At 32.6% G+C, this 16,989-nt stretch overlaps 2 protein-coding genes across 4 annotated transcripts; both read left to right on the forward strand.

The window, feature by feature from the left end:
- The first annotated feature begins 1,062 nt into the window (after positions 1 to 1,062).
- LOC120067718 (late embryogenesis abundant protein At1g64065-like) lies at positions 1,063 to 1,786 on the forward strand. Its single transcript, XM_090307740.1, has 2 exons — positions 1,063 to 1,203; positions 1,298 to 1,786. Exon 2 carries the CDS (start codon positions 1,313 to 1,315, stop codon positions 1,754 to 1,756), a length of 444 nt encoding a protein of 147 aa, XP_090163866.1. The 5' UTR covers positions 1,063 to 1,203; positions 1,298 to 1,312; the 3' UTR covers positions 1,757 to 1,786.
- A 10,214-nt stretch (positions 1,787 to 12,000) lies between these two features.
- Positions 12,001 to 16,476, forward strand: LOC120092637 (RING/U-box superfamily protein). 3 transcript variants are annotated; one of them, XM_039050782.2, is made up of 9 exons: positions 12,001 to 12,324; positions 12,429 to 12,702; positions 14,006 to 14,107; positions 14,216 to 14,298; positions 14,394 to 14,510; positions 14,748 to 14,850; positions 14,919 to 15,525; positions 15,637 to 15,830; positions 16,101 to 16,476. In XM_039050782.2, exons 1-9 carry the CDS (start codon positions 12,206 to 12,208, stop codon positions 16,188 to 16,190), a joined length of 1,689 nt encoding a protein of 562 aa, XP_038906710.1. In that variant the 5' UTR covers positions 12,001 to 12,205; the 3' UTR covers positions 16,191 to 16,476. The 3 variants fall into 3 exon arrangements, with proteins under 3 accessions (XP_038906710.1, XP_090163867.1, XP_090163868.1); XM_090307741.1 differs by having other exon boundaries at positions 12,019 to 12,324; positions 12,436 to 12,702; XM_090307742.1 differs by having other exon boundaries at positions 12,105 to 12,324; positions 12,439 to 12,702.
- Positions 16,477 to 16,989: the final 513 nt, after the last annotated feature.

Genomic DNA, 16,989 nt, shown 5'->3' on the forward strand with positions numbered 1-16,989 from the left:
AAATTTAGCTAAAAATTCAATCATTATATTAAGAAAGATGCAAATTGTAAAAAATGTGGATGAAATAAGTTTAATTTTTTTAAAAAAACTAAGGCCTCGTTTGATAATTATTTTGTTTTTTGTTTGTGTTTTTGAAAATTAAGTATGTAGACACTACTTCTACCTCCAAATTTCTTCTTTTATCATCTACTTTTCACCAGTGGTTTGACAAAATTAAAGCCAAATTTTGAGAATAAAAAAGTAACTTTCAAAAAGTTGTTTTTGTTTTTGAAATTTGACTGAGAATTCAAACATTATACTTAAAAAAGATTCAATCTTTGTTAGAAATGTAGATGATATAGACTTAAATTTTAAAAACAAAAAATTAAATGATTATCAAATGAAACCTAAATGATTACCAAATGATATCTTTTAACTTTTCAGAAACTAAGGTGCCATAGTAACTTCCACAGCCAAAATTTTACTTTCATGATCCGCCGCCCACACAAATCAGGACATCTACAACCAAAATTAATTTGAATATGATAATTAATTTGTGTATTAATGTCTATCTTTTTGGTGTAATTAACTGATGTTCTTTGATGTTTAAAGTGGTTCACATTTTTTTTAATATCTTCCACATTTTAGAGCTTCAAATCAGCGTTTGATTGATATCAAACTCATTCCCAACCTCAATTTTTCTTTTAATTTGGTACAAAATCACTCCTAATACATATTTTCTATGTTTTTCCTTTTGTCAAAATTTAGGCCCCATCCAATTTATTAGGAAACCATATTTTACACACATAATTAAAGCACTTTGTCCCTACTTATCCCACAAAACACACAGATGGACCAATTACAAATTAACACAAACACACAAATATATATATAAACAATACAATATGAACAACTTGACTTCTTTTTCTATTCCTCTCTTTATCAGTGCATTTACAACCACTATATTATAATCTAAAAGTCATGCATGTCTTTGCTTTGCCTTCAATTCAACATTGTTCAATGGCTTCAAATTTTGGGCATTTCCCCAAACCATTGCCTTATAAACTCAAGCACTCAAAAATTCCATAACCTAATTTTTTGCCCCTCTCCCATAACCATGGTGGACAAGGACCAAGCTCAGCCCCTCGCCCCAGCTACCCATCATCGTTCGAGCAGTGACAACGGCGAAACAAACTTACATCTAAAGAGAATCCAACGAAGAAGGTTCATTAAATGTTGCGGTTTTATAGTTGTCTTTCTTATAATACCAACGATAATGATAATCATCATCTTGATGTTCACTCTATTTCAAATCAAGGATCCCGTAATCCGAATGAATAGAGTTTCAATCACAAAGCTTGAGTTGATCAACGGCGCCATACCAAAGCCAGGATCCAACATGTCACTGACCGCGGACGTATCGGTGAAAAACCCTAACATGGCATCGTTCAAATATAGTAACACAACCACAACTCTATTCATTAATGAGACAGTAATAGGAGAGGCACGAGGGCCTCCAGGGAAAGCCAAGGCACGACGGACGGTGCGAATGAACGTGACCATCGACATTGTCGCCGATCGAGTCTTGTCGAACCTCGATGACGACGTGAGCTTGGGAAAGGTGAGATTGAGAAGCTTTTCGAGGATTCCGGGGAGGGTGAAGTTGTTGCATCTTATTGGGAGAAACGTTGTTGTCAAAATGAATTGTACATTCCTGATCAATATTTTCAATAGGTCAATTGAGGATCAGGAGTGCAAGAGGAAGGTGAAAATGTAGACTTTTTTAATATATATTATTTTTTCTTCATTTTGAGGTTTTTTCTTTTTTATTTCCCTTTTTATATTCCTAATTTTTGGTTCGTGGATTGGTGTTTGGAAAGCTTTTTCCTTGATTTCTCATTTAGCAAAATATGAAATGAATTATGTTGGGTAAGTTTCATTTCATAACCAATAAAGAAAACATATGTTCCAATTTTTCGATAAATCAATAATAAACAATAATGGTTTATTTTTTTTAGGTGAAAAAGTGCTGGTTCGGCTATGACTAAAATAGATATTATTGTAAAATATATATATATTTTTTAAATGATAAATTTATTTAAAATATTTGTAAATATAGTAAAATATTACCGTCTATCAGGAAATATAGACATCTATCAATATTTATCAGTGGTAGATGATAGTAGTCTATCACTGATGGACCACATTTTACTATATTTGTAAATACTTTGATCTATTTTACTATATTTGAAAATAACCCTATTCTAAATTACATCTAAATTGGTACTTAATAATCAATATCTAATTTTTTATTTTAGAAAAAACAATATCCAACTGTTTGTTATAAGATAAATGTTTTAAATTTTATATAATTTAAATTACATAACATTTCTATTTACCCTAAACCAGCTAGATTTATTTATTTTTATCTTTATGAAAAAAAAAAAAAAGATTGTTAGAGCTGGAGCATAAAGTTGATTTTATTTAATATTTGGTATTTTAAATCTCAGATAAACTTTAAAGCAATTTTGTATAAATTAATAGATAACAAATGAAATAATTTAGGAAGCGAATTAAAACTTCCAGATCATACTTACCTTGATACCAAATTAGAATTAAACGGATAAATTTTTATGCTTATTCCTGCTTACAAGTAGTATTCGTTAAGATAGCTCATTAATCTTTCTTTTTTCTTTTCTTTTTTTAATTTTTTAATTTTGTTTATATTGGAGTTTGACTGGTGTGGTTCATTTACTATATTCCACCGTTGAATTATTTGAGATAACAACATAGAAGACCTTAATAAAGGTTTTATATTTCATTTATGTTCGAGCTTTTTATTATTTATAAGAATGTCTATATCTTTTCAAAATTAAAAAAAAAAAAAAAAAAAAAAAAAAAAAAAAGTAAAAGAGTCTAATTACCATTTAGACCCAACCATTAATTAACTACAGGATTTTTTGAAATAGAAAAATCAAAGATCACACGTGCCTTTTAAGAAAGATTTATTATTTTTCAAATATTGATTTATTATTTTTCAAATATTTTCAATTAAACCAAAATATTTTCGAAAAACCTAGAAGACTTTCCATCTTCAATGGTCCCCTCTATTCAATCCTCTCTTTCACACCCTCTCCTTCACACCCTCTATCTTCTCCAATTTCTCTCCTAAAAAATCCTATCTCTGAGATCTTTTCGACCAAAATGTTAGGCATATTTAAATAAAATATGTTTAATTAAAGTATGAGCTATTTATATAGATTAATAATTTACTATATTGGGTTATTTTATTAGATTGTGCCCTATTATGTAATCTGATTAATTAAGACCCTAGATTCCTAATTGAGTAGGGACGTATGAACGTAGAAGTCTATTCCTAGTTAATTAGGATTTAATGACAAATCTAATTGAACTAGAGACCTTAGGGCTATGGTTCCCGATATACCAAAGTCTTGAATCCCATCTAGAGAGAGATCTCACTCAGGGCATTTGGAGTTTTGGTCGAGAAAGATCATAGTCATCCTGATCCTAGGGTTTATTTTTTTCAATATAGATATTAAGAATTTATACTAACAAGTGGTATCAGAGCATGATTTCATGTTGGATTGTTGGTTTAGGTTTGTTTTCCATTGAGATTTTGATTTTTAGTTAAAGAATTTAAAGATTATTTGAAAGAAAAAGAGAAAAAAAAAGGTTGAACACAATTTTATTAAAGGTTCAGATTTTTCCGTGCGGATTTGTGTTCTTTTGCAATTTGATTTGTATTTTTTTAGCATTTTAATGTTATTGAAAATTGGCATGAACATAATTTTTATTTCAATTTTTTCTTTTAATGATTTTTGCAATTTGTGCAAGTTCTTGGGTAGACAATTTGTGTTCTTGTACAGTTTTTTTTTTTTTTTTTCTTTTAATCGATGAATTTGGTAGATTCAAGTCCAAAGAACTGATTAATCGATTTTGTTAATAATTAATCGATCCAATTTTTCCAATCTAACATCTATTGGGAATAAAACAATCTATTTGATTTTACCAGTGGTTTTTCTTTAATCTTGCTGATGATTCTTGATTTTAATTATTGATAATTTAGTGAATTTAAAATCAAGATTTTCAATTGATAATTTTGAGAATTCGGTTTTAATTTGAGTGAAAATATTGTCAATTTAATTTAAATTTGATTAATCATGTTGTGAATTTGATTTAAATTTGATTAATCATGTTATTGATTCAAGATTTATTGATCATGTTGTGGACTAAATTTAAATTTGATTGATATTTTGGTGAATTTAAATTTAAATTTGATGATGATATTTGGCGATATTCACATATTTATGCCGCTTTAATTGTATAATGTGTATGCAATTATTAAGTGAATATTGGTAAGGACTATTTGGTGTTCTTCCTCCTTTATTTTTATACAATAATATTATTATATTATTGTGTCTTATATTTTCGATTGAATTGGTCAAAATAATAGTAGCCTCTGTTATCTAGATTAATTTAATTCTAAAATATAATATGTGCATATTCATGAATTTATGCAGATAATTATCAGTCCAAAGGAAGATAATTATTTGGCCAAATTGTGGATATGCATGTGGTAATGAGTATGTGACAATTATAAGGATTGCTCAGGTGAAAAATAATCGGTCCAAAGAAAAGCTATTTTTTAACAGAGTTAATTGTTAGTACTTTGATTACTACGTTGAGAGTACCATTTACAATTGGTGTTTTTGCTCAAAAGCTGAATATCAATGTTGTGTTAGGTATCTTGTTAGAGAGACCCATCACATATGTGAAATTATTTTGTATATTTTAATTGTGAGCATATGTTTTGTTGTTTATTGTTTCAATTGGTCTTACTCAAATATCTGGAAATCTGAGTTCAATCCCTAAGTTGAATGGATCGAACTTCAAGATTTGGAAGGAAAGCCTAGAGATACTTCTCGGGTGTATGGATTTGGACCCTCAATTAAGGACCGATAAACCAACTTCTACTGAGGAACAGCCAAATACGGCTAATATAAAGAAGTGAGAATGGTCAAATCGCATGTGTTTGATGATCATTAGGCACTCCATTCTGGAGTCTTTTCAGGGCTCTATCACGGAAAGTAGAAATGCCAATAAGTTCCTTGCTCAAATTGAGAAATATTTTGCTAAAAATGAGAACGGGGAAGAAAGTAGTCTTTTGACTTCTTTAACTTCCATGAGGTATAAGGGCAATGGAAACATAAGGGAGTACATTATGGAAATGTCCAATCTCGCAGGTAAATTAAAGACACTTGATATCGAGATAAATGAAAATTTACTCGTGCATCTGGTACTTATCTCTCTTCCTACACAATTCACTCAATTTAAGATAAGCTATAATACTCAGAAGGATAAATTGAGTATTAATGAGCCTATCTCACAATGTGTGCAAGAATAAGATAGGATTAATAGAAAAAGGACAAAAAGTGCTCATTTGGCAACATGCTCTCATTATAAGAAAAAAAAGGAAATTTGTGGATGTTGCAGAAGGGACATCTCAACAAAATAAAAACAAGAAACAAGCTACTGAAAATCCTTGTTTTTTTTCTGCAAAAGGAAAGATCACTTTAAGAAAGATTGTCCCAAATACGCCAAGTGGCGTGTAAAGAAACATAAACTTCTTACTTTTATTGTTCTGAAGTTAATTTAGCTTCTGTACCTATAGATACTTGGTGGGTAGATTCTGGTGCTACTACTCACATAAGTATATCAATGCAGGGTTGCCTGTAGAGCCGACCGCCAAGTGATGTTGAAAGATTCATCTATATTGGCGATGGCAAAGCAGTTCCAGTTTAAGCTATTGGAAATTTTAGATTACTTTTTAAAACTGGATGTTATTTGGATCTGAGTGAGACTTTTGTTGTACCGTCATATAGATGAAATTTAGTTTCTATTTTCAGTTTGGACAAATTTGGTTTTTCTTGTTCTTTTGGAAATAATAAAGTTAGTCTCTTTCAAGATTCTAAGCTTATTGATACCGGTTCTTTAATTGATAGTCTATATATGCTTGATTCTTTTGCTTCATTTAACGAGATCTTGCTATCTATTTCATATGGTACAAAATGTAAATTAAATGAGAATTTCGCTATGTTATGACACAAGCGTTTAGGTCACATCTCTAAATAGAGAATTCAGAGACTTGTGTCAGATGGAATTCTTGATTCCCTTGATTTAAGTAACTTCAACGTTTGTGTGGAATGTATTAAGGGAAAATAGGCAAACATAAGAAATTAGGTGCCAACAGATGCTCAGACGTCTTAGAACTAATACATACAGACATTTGTAGTCTATTCCCTATGGCCTCTTGGAATGGACAATAATATTTTATTACGTTCATAGACGATTATTCAAGATATGGATACCTATATTTAATTCATGAGAAGTCTTAATCCTTGGAAAGAAAATTAAGGCTGCCAAATCTGATCGTGGTGGTGAATATTACGGTAGATATAATGGATCGGGTGAACAATGTCGAGGGCCCTTTGCCAAATATCTAGAGGAATGTGGAATCGTCCTGCAATACACTATGTCGGGCAAATCCAGCATGAATAGTGTAGCAGAGAGGCAAAATAGAACACTTAAATATATGGTAAGAAGTATGATTAATCATTCTTCTCTACCAGAATCCCTCTGGGGTGAGGCACTAAAGACTGCAGCATCTATCCTTAATAGGGTACCTAGTAAAGCAGTAGCCAAAACCCCTTATGAGTTGTGGACAGGAAAGATGCCTAGTATTAGGCATCTTCACATCTGGGGTTGTCTAGCTGAGGCTAGGCCTTATAAGCCTAATTAAAGAAAACTAGACTCAAGAACTATTAGCTGTTATTTTGTTGGGTATTCTGAGTGCTCTCGGGGTTTCAAGTTTTATGATCCCACTTCTAGATCATTGTTTGAGACAAAAAATGCTAGATTCCTTGAGAATGTTGTGTTTGGAGGGAAGATAACATAAGGAACGTTATCTTTGAAGAGGAATTAGTTTCTTTCCTCATATGATTATAAATGATGTTTAGGCTCCAATTCCTAACTTCATTATTGAACCAATTATAGAACAAGACAACATTGAAGTTCCCGTTGTTGAACATGAAGTTCAAACTCAACAACCTCAAGAAGTGCCACTAAGAAGATCTACTAGAGAGAGAAGAAATGCAATTCCAGATGATTATATTGTGTTTCATTAAGAACATCAGGATGATGTGGGCGTAATGGAAAATGATCCAATCAAATTCCAACAAGGTTTACAAAGTTTTAACTCTCAAAAGTGGATAAGTGCTATGGAAGAGGAAATAAAATCCATGAAAGACAATGACGTTTGGGAACTTGTCGAACTACCATCAAGAGTGAAACTTGGGTTGTAAATGGATATTTAAAACCAAAAGGGATTCACATGGCAATATCAAAAGATATAAGGCTCGTCTTGTTGCAAAAGGTTTTACTCAAAAGGAAGGCATTGATTACAAAGAGACTTTCTCTCCGGTTTCATTGAAAGACTCTTTTAAGATAATCATGGTATTGGTAGCTCACTTTGATTTAGAGCTACACCAGATGGATGTAAAAACTGCGTTTCTCAATGGGAACATTGATGAGACGATTTATATGGTGCAACAAGAAAACTTTGTGTCTGATAATTCAAAGTCTATGGTGTGCAAATTAAAGAAATCCATCTACGGTCTCAAACAAGCCTCTCGTCAATGGTATCACAAATTCCATGAAGTGATAACCTCATTTGGTTTTGAGGTGAACATTGTGGAAGATTGTATATATCACGAGTTCAATGGGAGTAAATCAATATTTCTGGTGTTATATGTCGATGACATACTCATAGCTAGTAATAATGTAGGTTTATTGCATGACACTAAGAGATTTCTCAAAAGAAATTTTGAGATGAAGGATCTTGGTGATGTTTCTTTTATATTAGGAATTGAAATACTACGAGATTGTTCTCAAAGTATTTTGAGATTGTCACAAAAGAACTACATTGAAAAGATCTTGAGTAGATTTGACATGAAAGATTGTGCCCCAGAAAATACTCCGGTTGCTAAAGGTAATAAATTTCATTTAGGTCAATGCCCCAAGACCACACTCGAGACTAAGGAGATGCAGAAGGTTCCCTATGCGTCGTCCATTGGAAGTCTAATGTATGCTCAAGTATGTACGTGTCCAGATATAGCATTCATAGTTGGAGTGTTAGGCAGATATTTGAGTAACTCGGGGATGGATCATTGGAAAGCAGCCAAACGGGTTATGAGGTATTTACAGAGAACAAAAGATTATATGCTCACTTATCGGAGATTAGAAGTTTTGGAGATCATTGGGTATTCTGATTCTGATTCTGATTATGCTGGATGTCAAGATATTTTTCTATCCACTTCAGGCTATATCTTCATGTTGGCTGGAGGAGCTGTATCCTGGAAAAGTGTTAAACAAACACTTATGGCTTCTTCTACCATGGCTGCGGAGTTTATAGCATGTTATGAGGCATCCAATCATGGAATATGGTTGCAAAATTTTATCACTGGGCTGCGGATAGTGGTTAGCATAGAAAGACCACTAAAATTATTTTGTGACAATAAGTTGGCAGTGTTGTATTCCAACAACAACAAAATCAATATGAAGTTAAAACATGTAGATGTGAAATTTCTGGTTGTTAAAGAAAGAGTTCATAAAGGTCAAATTTCGATAGAACACATAGGAACAAACTCTATGGTGGCAGATACATTAATTAAAGGTTTACCACCTAAAGTTTTTCATGAGCATGTTGCTCACATGGGTGTTAGTCACTTTTCTGATTCCATGGTTTAGTGGGAGTTTGTTATTGAGGATGTTCTTTGACCTTATTTTGTTTTTTTTTTCTATATAGAATAAAGCTAATGGTTTATGTTTTATTATCTGAACTCGTTTATCATGCATGCAGTTTAGCATAAAGTTTTTTAGAATGATATCATTAAGAAATTTGGACCAGTTGGAAACAGACATGATCTAGATCACTTTATATGTAGTTTCCATGCTATCCATCCATACTTGATCTGTGTCATTGAATGTATTGGAATTGGTAATCAAGGAAGGTTTAGTTACAAGAGTAATGACGAAAGCCGCTTTGATTCCATGCTAATACAGGAGATGGACCAGATTGAACTAAAGAGGAATTCTATTATTGAAATAACCTTTTATGCGCGCTTATGGTTTATGTGATTTAATTATATCAGGTACACAGACATAGCCCAAATGGGAGATTGTTAGACATATTTAAATAATAATATATTTAATTAAATTATGAGATATGTATGTGGATTAATAATTTATCACATTGGGATATTTTATTAGATTGGACCCTATTATGTGATCTAATTAATTAAGACCCTAGATTCCTAATTGAGTATGAACTTAATGGGTAGAAGCCTATTCTTAGTTAATTAGGGTTTAATGGGAACCCTAATTGAACTAGTATAAAAAGAGACCTTAGGGCTACGGTCTTCAATATACCAAAACAATAAGCACTCAGTCTTTATTGAATCTCATCTAGAGAGAGATCCCACTAAGGGCATTCGGAGTTTTGGTTGAGGAAGACCATAGTCATCCATCATCATCTTGAAGCTATCATCAATTTTGCAATAGAATCCGGTATGTTATTCTTGACAATTTGGCATGAATGATCATAGGGTTTATCTATTCACTATAGATATTAAGAATTTATGCTAACATAAACCTCCTCTCCAATATTCAATTTTTTGCTGACAAGCGAATTACTGACGACCACAAAGGATGTTGAATGGTGAACTCGGAGCGAACGAAGAATGGCGAACTCGAACAGTGTGTGACTTGGCTGAAATATTTGTTCAACTCAGCATACTCAGACAGTGCACGACTCAGCTTGACGGTGGCACGACTTGGATGACGGCAGACACGCAACAGATAGTCAAATAGTGGTAGATGGCATGGACGACGGATGGTTAAACGACAATAAAGATGAAAATGGGGAGATTTTGCTCATGCAAACCAAGAAGCCTCTTTTGTTGTTGTTGTTGTTGTTGTTTTTTTAACACTTTTTCTCTATGCGTTTGTACATATATATATCCCCAAGTAGGATATATACTGTGATATAAATGAAACTTATGATATAAATTGTGATATATATTGAACATCAAGTATCAAAACTTTCAAATGGTACAACCATCTATTTGAGTACATTTATGTTTTATATATTAGTTAAAATATTTGCAAACATATAATACTATATTTTTTTAAAAAAACCATGAATCCGCCAAAAAACCAATAAGTTTTCGTGAAACTAGTTGTATTTAGAGGTCCAATTTCCCCACGAGGACCGCCCCGTGGGGCCCCACCCCGAACGGGGCGAGGATTCCCTGATTAGGTCGGTAATGGGGGAAAAAAATTCCCCGTGAGCTAAACGGAGACGGGGTTCCCCATCCCCACCCCAATTAGCTTTTACATATTTATTTAGTATAGATGTTATTATTATTATTATATAAATATTACATTTAAATTTAAATTTTGATTATTTTTTTGGGGAAAGATAATAAATATGTTTAAATTGAATGTTTAAATTTAGATTATATATGTAAATAATTTGTTTTATATTTATTTCTTTCTACTCAACAAAAATAATTAACTTTTTTAGGCCAAAATTTGAGTAATTTATCTTTAAATTCAAATTGTCATATAAAATTAACCATAATAAACAATTTAGTAATAAAGTTAATTATTTAATTAAATTTGCTCACATTAGTGATTTAAATTAATTGATTTTTTAACCAAAAAAAAAACAAAAAGGTAATGGAAAAAAATTCTTCGCGGGGAACCCGATCCCCGTGAATTTTCCATAGGGAATCCTCGCCCCGATCCCGGCGGGAAATTTCACATGGATGGGGAATGAAATGGGGAGCGGGGACGGGGATGGGGAATGGAAGCCCCTACCCCGCTCCGCCCCGTGGACATCTCTAGTTGTATTTGAGTACATATTAAATATATTTACCAGTATATTTCATATATTGGTTAGAATGTTAGCAAAAATCTCATACAATGTTCAAAGGTATTTTTAAAAATAATATGAGTCCTCCAGTAAAATAGTTGCTTGATACATGAAATACGTTAAATGAAAAATAAAATCATATTAAGTACATTTTCTCTCTCCAATTGAAAATGGAAACAACTCTCAACTAATTAATAATATATAATAAATGCATTTTCTGTCTCGACATTAAGAGTTATTCCTAAATATTAAAACAAAATGTCCAATTCATTCTCTCTCCAACCGCCCACCATAAGTAGTATTATTGAAATCCATTAAATGTTATATATGAAAATATTAAAAATTTTAGATATTTATGAAAATAAATTTTAAAAATGGATTGAATTTCTAATAATCCCAAATTATTTTATTTGTGTATTGGGCTTCACATCCTCTTTCTGTTACTAAAAGATTATTATTGTGGTTTTTCTCCTTCAGGTCATTTATATGTACGAACTCATATAGTATATATGAGATAGATAAATTACTTCTCTCATTATCAATTGGTATTGAGATGAAACTTCATATTATCTAACAATATTCATATATATAATTATTGAAATATCTGTTAACACGTCAAATATTCACAAGTCGGGAGGTTAGACATTTCCTCAATTTATTGATATATACATAACTTTTAAATTTCGATATATTAGTCTTAATTTCGATATATTAGTCTTATATATATATTCATGTCATGATGGTATATATTTTTTTTAAAGGGTTGGTTTTATAAATAACATTTTTTTTAGCACATATGAGATAGGGAGATTCAATCTATATATCTTGTGGTTACTAACACATTTGTATGCTGAATTGTAGTATGAGTTCGATTACTATTAATAACGTAAGTTCATCCAAGAATGACCAAATTGATAAATATTTGTTAATACAAAAAAAATGTGGTAATTTAACCTAAAAAATTGGTAATTCTTATTTAAGGGAAAAAAAGAAGTATACATAAGTTAGATCCCAGAAAAGACAGCAACCAAAATTTCATCGTCTTCAAAACTTTCCCACTCTTTCCCGCTCTGCAACAATGGTTTCAATCAATTCCCTTTTCAAATTTCTCTTCTTCCCTTTCCAAATTTTCCCTCCAATTCTCTTCCCATAACACATCGCAAAACCCAATTTCCCAAATTCATCATTAAACAACCCACAGAAACGTAAACAATGGACAATGGTTGCGGCTTTGCCAAAACCATTTGCTCAATCTGCTACGAGGATCTAAAACCCATCATCGAGGATCTTCAATCCATCTCAATCTGTGGCCATGTCTTCCACGAGCTTTGGTAAGTAAAACCCTTGTTGATTTTCGTCTTGTATTGACATTTTTTGTGTTTTTTGTTCGTGTTGAACATTGATGTGATGTAAATTTGTAATTGGGGTTCTTTAGTTTACAGCAGTGGTTTGAGTATTGTTCCAATGGAAAGAAGAAGTACAGTTGTCCTATGTGTAAGCAGACCTGTATGGGGAAAGATGTTGCGCGGCTGTATTTTCAATCTGTGGGGGATGCGAATGATTCAATGCTGGCTAAGAAACCGGCTGATTGGGTTGAGAAAGATCCAGAGTTGTTGAGAAGTGAGGTCAAGAGGTTGGAGATGAAGGTCTCGGTGCTTAATTCAACATTGGAAACTCAGGGGAAGGATCTCAAAGAGCTTCATGAGGAGGTATTTCTGCTTCGTTGTTGGAAAAACTTGAACAAATAGATGTTTAATATTGAATTCTTGGGTGTTTGATTACTCATCCTTCTAATGCTTAAAACTTCTGGAATTTGCAGTATCTGAAAACGTTTAAGTCTTCACTTGGTCTGTGGCCTTGTTTCTTTCAACACGAATGATAGAATATGGGTTAATTGTTATTCGGTTGGGGAGGATATTGTTGATTATCTCTTCATTCGTTTTGCTTATTAATGCCGGGTTTCTTTGGGTCTTTATTTGAGTTTTAGTGGGGTGCTTACTTAGCTTAGGAATAATATCTGATTCCTCACTAGAAAATGAGTGGTTGTCTTGGGAGCAAAGTTGTCTATGTTAGATAACATGAAGTTTTATCTCATAAAGATTATGAGGTCTCTTGATTTCTCCAATGTGGGATCTTCAATATGTCCTTTCAAGATGGTGCCTCTTTGAGTTCATCATTCTTGGATCATATCTCAATTTTTATTTTTGGACTGAATGCCTGTTTAGGTTTGATGAGGTATGATACTATTTTAGATAACATGAGCTTCCATCTCAAAACTAATTGGCAAGGAGAGGAGTAGTCCATGTATTTTATAAATATTGTGAGGTCCCTTGATTTTTCTAATATGGGATCTTCAACAATCTATGCTCTGGTGGGATGATTTTACCACCCTACATTGGAACATTTGATAGGAAAGTAATGCTGGGACATTTTAAGATGGCTACAAAAATGGGTGTCCTTGCTTAGTTAATATTTTTATAGGCTTCTACTCGAGCTTGTTTGATAGGAGTTTCTTTTGTAACTATTCTTCTTATATCATAAGATAGCCATTGAGGAGTGTTTGGTATTTCTTAGTTGCTTTGGGTCTGTTCTATTTTTGTACTTTTTAATTAATCTTTCTTATGAAAATTGAAAACGTACTTGGTTGTTAAAGGAATGATTTCTTTTTCTTTTTTTTTTTTCTTCTTCTTTAAATTGGTTTTTCTTCTACATTTTGGTTTATTATAATAATGCACATATTGTTCTAAGATGATGATTGTTTATTCTTTTGAGTTTTGAGTAGTTAGCAGAGAGGCTTCTCTACACTGGATCAGGATAATCTAACTTTAGAACTAATAGTTTCTTGGTTTCCTTATGTCCTAAAACGATACGTTCAGTGATGATTTTCTTCTGAACATCAAAATTTTAATTCTTCAGCTCCTAGAGAAAGCGCCATCTGCTATTATTTGCTCATGTTAACTATTGATGAGTGCATGGATACACGTGGTACTTAATCACATTGTCTTGTTTCAGCTCCAACTTTGCCAGGATGAACTGAAGAAGGAAGTGGGCTTAAGGAATGATGCCATGAAACAAAAAACTTCAATGTCTCAACTGCTTCACCTAAAAACTGAGGTCAGCAATCACTTTTAAGTTTCTATGTTTCTTTTCTTGCAATTTTTTACTTTCTTTGTGGCTGATTATGCTATACATCCATGGTGTTTGGTTGCTGATCTGGTACAGGAACTCGAAAAATCAACTGTTGAGTGCAAAAGGTTGCACGAAAGAAGTATGGCTTTAGCTAAAGAACTTGCAGCTTTCAAGTTGTAAGTGTGATTTTGTTGTTAAGGAAAATAAAAAGAACAAGTTTTGTTCCCTTTTGTGTTTTTGTATAACAACAGTGTTGTCATTTATATTGCAGAGTATCTGAAGTGGATCTTGATGAAGAGGAGGTCCTAAAGCTTTCTTCATTGGGTGGTGGAGCAGACAATAAAGATGCAATTGACATTCTTAGGAAATCCTTGGTCCTACGTAATAGGTCAATTATCTCAAATATCAACTATGGAATCTGAGATAGTAATGGAACTTAACTTTTTGCAATTATGTTATTTAACCTTAAATCAAAACTTTGAGCAATTTTTATGAATTGAAAGCCGTGATGTTCTATATACTAATGATTCTTGAAGATCAGACCAAAACTGAGGATATGCTTGTATTTCCTCTGGCTTATTCTTCGTTTTCAATGTGCTTTGACAAAATCTTAACTTTTCCATAGGAGTTATAAAGAACTGATGGCAAAGTGCAATCTTCTTGGAAGGGGAGAGGCTCGCTCTTGTAAGAAACTTGAGAAGGCAAATGAGAAAATAAATAAGCTGAAGGTGGGCTCATAACAAAAATCTCCTCTGGTTTCATTGGCTTTGGTTTAATGTCATATGGTTCTTATTAGGTAAGGGTCCAAGAACTAGAGAAAGCCATTGAAGATAAAGATAATGAAGTTCTGAGAGGCTTGAAAGATGCAAACAAACAAGGGATTCAGGGTAGTGTATGTTGTAAATGTAACATGGTATCAGCAAAAAATAAGCCCGCTGCTTCACCAGATGCTTCAGGTTCAACTGCAAGTCAGATCAACGAACCATTATCTTCTAGAAAAGGGAAAGTTCTTGACTTAGCAAGTGATGTTCGTACAAGCTTTTTGACCTTGGTAGATACAGCTGAGGACATACGCTCCTCAATGGATAAGAAAACTTTTGAATTTTCTCAGGTTGAGAATGCAAAAGATTCTACTATAGAACGCCAAATAAATGAGGAAGGAAACCGAATGTCTTACCATCCGCAGTTGACCAGTTGCAATTTGGTCCGGAAAAAGGCACCAGAAAGAACAACCAACTCAGTGAATCGTATGCCTTCAACAACTACAGTCAATAATATAGTCGGAACTGCTCTCCCTGGGGATGAATGCATGCCTTTATTGGTTGAAGACACTGCAGAACCTGAACCTGTACTTGTTAACATTAGGCGAGAATCCTCTAGCCACATATCACTTAATAAGCCAGGTAATGGTACATTTTTAAGCGTAGAGTTTGATAACACATACTTGGTTTTTTCTTTTTCCCAAAAATGCAATCTATGCTAACAATTTTAAGAGGTAATAATTCAATATCCAGGAGGTATATCTTTTTCTGGTGGACTACTTGGTCCTGATGGATCAAATAGATATTTGGGTAAATGGTGCAAACGTGGACAGACCAATGGCTCAAGTGCAATGCAAGGTTCACGATCTGGTGAACTGATTGTCGTTGGCGCTGATGGGAGGGGTGGACAAATAAAAGTCCTGAGATCTCAAAATGAATCCTCACTGGTAAGTTTTGAATTTATTTCTTCTCTTCTGTCATTCTCTGGAACATATTCTGTTTCATCTTGTTTTTCTTGGATATTTGATCATTCACACCTTTAGGTGGTGATTGGGATGTTGAATTGAGTTTTGAAGTTTGGTGTTAATATGTTGGAGTTAGAAAGTTTGTGTTTGGGGTGAATAGTTGACTTTAGCGAATAGAGCATAAATTTTCAATTTCATGAGTAGCTTGCAACAAATCATCTCTGATTATCTATTATGTGTAAATTTGTGCAGAGTGACGCAACTTCAGCAGGGGCAAAGAGGTTCAAGAACGGAGTAAAAAATGTTAATATGCGAATAGAAAACTTCTTTTCAAGGTGTTAGTCACTAGAGAGCTTGTTTTGTAGGTGTAAAGTTTGTCATTTTTCATAACAGATTGTAGAAAGTAGAGAAGTGAATTAGGCATGATATGTTTTCTTTATAGAACTGTTTGGTTTCATTATCTTATTCCTTTCGGAGAATTGGGTTATTGGCAACTGAAAAGAGGATTTTTGTTCTTACGAGTGCCACCTCTAGTTTCATCCTGTAAATATGACCTTGAGTACCTCTCAAGGCCAACTTGGTTGTGCTTTAATGACTAATGAAATAACTTAACCAACTGCTTATGACATGTTTGATAATGTATTTCATTGCCCGTTTTATGTTTTGTTTGTAGTTTTTGTTGAGAAAAAAGAAATATTTGGTCGTTGACATTTTTTTTTTCTAAGGTAGGGATTCGAGTTTTTGACATAGATTAGATGATTATTTGTAATCAAGTTGCTTAATTATATGTAATTCGTCAATTTAAATATAACTAAATGGATATAGTTTTCAATCACCATTCTTAAAGTTGGATGGTTGGAGTCTGCATCTCGCTTCATTATGAAAATTGATTATTGAATGGTTAATATAGTTTCTTCTAATAATAAAAAGAAGGAAAAAAAAAAAAGAAAAAATCATTTTGGTCCATGATTTTTTTTTATTATAGTTTCCATTTGGACTCTAGGTTTTTTGATATTACACTTTTGCCCTTATTTTATGTTTAGTTTTTATTTGGTTAGGTTTCAAAATGTCGAGTTTTTACCTTATTATTTTCATTAGATTTCAATATATATACTTTTACTCTTGATTTTTCACCAAATAC

Source organism: Benincasa hispida, chromosome 12, assembly GCF_027475165.1.
Source record: "Benincasa hispida cultivar pf3 chromosome 12, pf3_genome.v1.1, whole genome shotgun sequence".
Classification (NCBI taxonomy): Eukaryota; Viridiplantae; Streptophyta; class Magnoliopsida; order Cucurbitales; family Cucurbitaceae; genus Benincasa; species Benincasa hispida.